Source organism: Sabethes cyaneus, chromosome 1, assembly GCF_943734655.1.
Source record: "Sabethes cyaneus chromosome 1, idSabCyanKW18_F2, whole genome shotgun sequence".
In the NCBI taxonomy this organism is placed as follows: Eukaryota; Metazoa; Arthropoda; class Insecta; order Diptera; family Culicidae; genus Sabethes; species Sabethes cyaneus.
This window is the reverse complement of record NC_071353.1, coordinates 77,771,530-77,776,914: the sequence shown is the minus strand read 5'-3', so window position 1 is coordinate 77,776,914 and position 5,385 is coordinate 77,771,530. Positions and strand designations below refer to the sequence as shown.

The 5,385-nt window shown below is 47.2% G+C and overlaps 1 protein-coding gene across 1 annotated transcript; it reads left to right on the top strand.

The window, feature by feature from the left end:
- Positions 1–1,357: 1,357 nt before the first annotated feature.
- On the top strand, positions 1,358–4,764 carry LOC128745862 (uncharacterized). Its single transcript, XM_053842931.1, has 2 exons — positions 1,358–2,827; positions 4,348–4,764. The coding sequence occupies exons 1-2, from the start codon at positions 1,358–1,360 to the stop codon at positions 4,762–4,764; spliced, it is 1,887 nt and encodes a 628-aa protein (XP_053698906.1).
- Positions 4,765–5,385: the final 621 nt, after the last annotated feature.

Sequence of the window (5,385 nt, the reverse complement as noted above, 5' to 3'; positions counted from 1 at the left end):
ATACCTCCGCGTTCGCCCCGCTTGCTGGCCGCCCTCGTTATGTGGCTCAAGAACATTGTCCGTATGAATCCTATGATGTTCCTCCCACCTTTGGAGGGACCATGTTACTAAACAGTAGCCAAATCGCCGCGCGACAGGCAATTGCCAAAGAGTTGCCAATCTTCAGTGGTGACCCAGAAGAGTGGCCATTGTTTTTTGCAACGTATGAGAATTCCACAAATCTTTGTGGATATTCACCTGAAGAAAATCTAGCTCACCTGCAGAGGTGTTTGCGAGGAAAAGCGTTGGAAGCGGTTAAATGTCAACTGTTGCATCCAACCAATCTAGAACAGGTTCTCTCCACTCTTAAGCTGCTCTTTGGTCGCCCAGAAATCATTGTGCATTCGCTACTACAAAAGATAACTGCTCTCCCTTCAACAAAGGAGGAACACCTTGGTTCTCTGGTTGACTTTGCCTTGGCTGTGTGTAACATGGTGGCTACTATCAAAGCCTGCGAGTTGGAGGAGCACTTATGCAACCTTACTCTCCTGCACAATTTAACTAAGCGACTTCCTCCAATGGTCCGTCTGAATTGGGCGTCCCATCGACAGTCTCTTCGATCCGTAACCGTGTCTGACTTTAGCGGTTGGTTATACAAGCTGGCGGAAGCAGCGAGTGCCGTTACACTGCTAGACTTCTCCTGCTCTTACGATAATAAGTCTCGCCGTGGGCGGAAAGATGATGGTTTCCTGAATGCCCACACTGAAACAGAGCAAACGGTTGAGCATCATGAAGTTAGCAGTTGGTTTATTTGCCATGGTGATTGTGTCGCAGTCGAAAAATGCAAGAAGTTTCTCTCGTCCGGTCTTTCAGATCGCTGGGATATACTCCGGAAATACAAGCTATGTCGCAGTTGCCTAAGTAATCATCGCGGTCCGTGCCAGTCCGGAAAACTGTGCGGACAAAACGGTTCTCAATATAAACATCATCGGCTCATGCACAACGATGCCAAGGACAAGTTGGAAACGTCTTCACAAGGGCCGAAACAGGAAACTGAAACTCTGCAATACACCATTGCCGGTAGTTTCAAAGAAGCCAAACCTTGCAACACTCATCGTGGGGGCAGCAAACCCGTGCTGTTCCAATACGGCCCGGTTACGCTGTATAGCAACGGGGCCAAGGTAAACACGCGTTTTTAGACAGCGGATCGTCCCTCACCCTGATGGAGGAAGGCTTGGCGAAGGAGCTGAACTTGCAAGGTGAAAAGCACCCGCTATGTCTTCGCTGGACGGCTGACACTTGCCGATACGAAAAAGATGCTACGCGCGTTTCCCTTAACATCTCCGGCACATAGCTTGACTGATGTCTACACTAAGTCATGACTAAGAATAGCTTGACTGATGTCTACACGGTCAAAGAATTCAAGCTTCCGTTGCAATATTTGTCCATGCGCAAGCTTGCAGACAAATATGGCTACCTCAATGGTTTGCCAATACATTGCTATGGCGTACAACCTAAGCTGTTAATTGGTATGAACAACGTGCATCTGGTCCACGCTCTTGACAGCCGCGAAGGAATGCAGAACGAACCAGTTGCAATGAAGACACGCCTAGGATGGACGATTTACGGGACGTGCGCACCGGAGAGCACCCATGCAGCATCGTGCAGCTATCGCATCTGCTTCCACTATGGAGATTCGGAGGAGCTCTTGCATGAGACAGTCAAACAATACTTCACGCTCGATAGTTTAGGGATCGGCGCTCGACAAAACCAGCTTTTATCCAAGGAGGCTGAACAAGCATTGATAAAACTGCGTAGTACGACAATGTTCTTCAACGGTAGATATCAGGTGGGGCTGCTCTGGAAATATGACGATATGCGCTTGCCTAACAACCAGTCTATGGCATTGAGGCGTCATCACTGCTTAACTAAAAGGTTAGAACGCGACCTCGAATTATCCAGAATAGTGCGTTCGAAGATGGCGGACTACGAGCACAAAGGATATATTCGGAAGCTTACTCCCAAAGAAACACGGAAAACTGGGGACCGAACCTGGTATTTGCCGATATTCCCGGTATTCAATCCCAATAAACCTGGTAAGGTTGGGATCGTCTTCGATGCAGCTGCTTCTTACGGTGGTGTCTCGCTTAACTCGGTATTGATGAAAGGCTCCGATCAACTGAACGATCTGCTACCAGAATTGTACAAATTTCGGGAACGGTTAGTTGGTCTGGGAGGTGACGTAGCGGAGATGTTTCATCAGATACGGATGAAGCCCGAAGATGAAGACAGCCAATGGATCGTGTGGTGTGCTAACGAAGAAATAATGGAACCGTGTGACTACGTGATGCAGGTGGTGACATTTGGGGCAACGTGTTCACCCAGTACAGCCATCTTCGTCTTGAACGAAAACGCCAGCCGGTTTGGGAAGGAGTATCCTACCGCCGTCGACGCTATCCATCATAGACTCTACGTCGACGACATGTTGACTAGCGTAGATACGGAAGAGGAAGCAATAACATTAGCTAGCGAAGTCCGCTACATTCACCAGCAGGGTGGATTCTATATGAGGAATTGGGTGTCGAATTCGTCAGTTGTGCTGAAGAGTCTGGACGAAAATCCGAAACACGAAAAGTCGATGGACATGAACTCCGATTTGGCTATGGCCAAAGTTCTTGGTATGTGGTGGAGCACTACGGAGGACGTCTTTCGACACAAGCTTTCCACAGACCGGAACAAGGACCTACTCTCCGGCGAGAAGCATCCAACCAAGCGTGATATACTTCGAACGTTAATGGCTACCTACGATCCGTTAGGTCTTATAGCTCACTATTTAATGTATCTGAAGGTACTTATCCAGGCAGAGATGCCATATTTTCTAAAAAAATGTCTGCAACTGCTCGAAAACCGAAAAAAATCGAGCAATTTTCCGGCTACTCGAATTTTCTGGTTTAAAAATAATCTGCGAAAATCTGCACACTTTTTAGGAAGTCTGTGAAAGTTTAAAGAGCTTCGAACAAAAATCTGCACCAAAACAATAAAAGTCAGAAAAACTGCAAATATCTGCAAATTTATAATGATCTGCAAGACCGTTCCAAGGGGGCTCTGTAGCCGCAAGGTTACCGAGTCTGCTTTGACAAGCGAATGGTCATGGGTTCGAATCTTAGTAGAATCAGGCCATTCGATGTCAAAGTGACTTTAGCATGGGTTTATTCTCAGGCCCCTCATCGCCCTTCCTTCATGCTGAGTTCTATATTATCCCGATATGGCCTATTGACAGTGCAAAAATGAGACCCTTGTAGTAAAAATGCACTGGTTTGCTACGCCAGGGATGACTATAATTGGGGACTGTGCGCTGTCATGTGGAACGAGGTGGATAAAGTAGAGTAAAGCATTGAAAGAAGGGTACCCAATTACACACAAGCACGCATAAAAAAAAGAAATTCAATAAGCATATCGCTCACTCAATAGCGACTATAGCTAAAATAAATGCAGTGCGGGTTATACAACAAACACCCGGGCGATATCACAATAGATCTAACTTACTGGTCGCAGTGATGAGTCCATACAGGAAAAAAAAAAAAAAAAAAGACCGTTCCAAAAATCTGGAATTTGCAGACAAATCTGCAAGTCTGGTATCCCTGTATCCAGGAGGTGTGGAGAACAAAAACTGGATGGGATGAAAAAGTCGAAGAGCGAGAGTTGGATAAATGGCATACATGGCTCCATATTCTGCCTGAACTCGAGTCAGTGGAAATTCCTCGGTGCTATTGTCGACCAGAGTTGAGCATTGCTGAAACAAACATTGAGCTACATACATTCGTAGATGCTAGTGAGCTAGGGTACGCGGCTGCTTCCTATTTCCGTTTCGAGTATAACGGACTCGTCCATTGCGCGCTGGTTGGGAGCAAGACTCGTGTAGCACCCCTTAATTCGTCTCCATTCCTCGCCTGGAGTTGGAAACAGCTGTTATTGGTACGCGTTTGGCTAAAAGCATTGCGGCAGGCCATTCAATCACAGTGAATCGTCGATATTTCTAGACAGATGCGCGGAACGTTATGTGTTGGCTTCATTCAGACCACCGAAGATTCTCTCAGTTCGTAGCCTTCCGAGTGGGAGAAATTTTGAAGGCGACGGAGGTTACGGAATGGAGATGGTTAAGTGAACGTGGCCGACGATGGTACTAAATGGGAGAAAAAGCCGGATCTTTCGTCAACGAGTCGATGGTTCCAAGGACCTCCGTTCCTGTGGATGCCAAAGGAAGAATGGTCAGAGTCACTGCTGAATGTTACTGAAACCGTCGAAGAAATTCGTCCGAATATGTTACACCATACCGAAGGGAGAATTCGAACCATTCTGTTGCCGCAGAACTTCTCCTCATGGTACCGTTTGCGACGTACCACGGCTTTCGTTCCACGTTTTGTAAATAATATCCACCTGAGGAAACACGGTCAACAACCGTTCATCGGACCACTCTCTAGGCAGGAGCTACTCGAGGCTGAGTTGTTCCAAATCAAGCGAGCCCAGGAGGAAGTCTATGCGGATGAGCTAGCAATCCTCGCAGCAGGCGTTTGTCGTCTCCATAAGAAGAACAGTCTGTTCAAGCTCAGTTCATTCATCGATGTCCAAGGTGTGATGCGGATCAATAGTCGTTTAAGCGAATGCGACTTCCTACAAGAAAACAACAAGTACCCTGTAGTACTCCCCCAGATCATCCTGTCACGACACTTATCGTACGCGACGTTCACCTGCGCTATCATCATCAATGTCACGAGACCGGCGTGAACGAAGTTCGCAAGGACTATCATATCCCATGAGTTCGCAGAGTTTACGATCGAGTTCGTCGAGAATGTCAGGTCTGCAAATTGCAACGTGTCGCTCCGGTTCCACCGGTGATGGCTTCTCTACCGAAGTATCGGTTAGCGGCATTTAAACGTCCGTTTTCGTATGTGGTCGTTGATTTTTTTGGACCCATGCATGTCGTCGTTGGTCGTAATCACGAGAAACGTTGGGGCGTAATCATAACATGTCTTACAACAAGAGCGATGCATCTTGAGCTGGCCGCTTCGTTAAATACTAGTTCGTGTATTTTTGCCTTGCGTAATTGCTTTGCTCGACGGGGCACGCCAATAGAAATTGTAAGTGATAGAGGGACGAACTTTGTGGGCGCGGACAAGGAGTTGAAAGAAGCGGTAGTGACACTTGACCAGGATAAACTCATGAAAGAATTTACCACGCCAAGAACATCTTGGCGCTTCAACCCTCCCGCCGCGCCGCATATGGGTGGCTGTTGGGAGCGGCTAATCCAATCCGTGAAGAAAATTCTAGCCAAAGTCAAACTGCAGCGGGTGCCTACGAAGAAATGCTGAGAAGCTACCTGATTGAGGTAGAAAACATCATCAACAG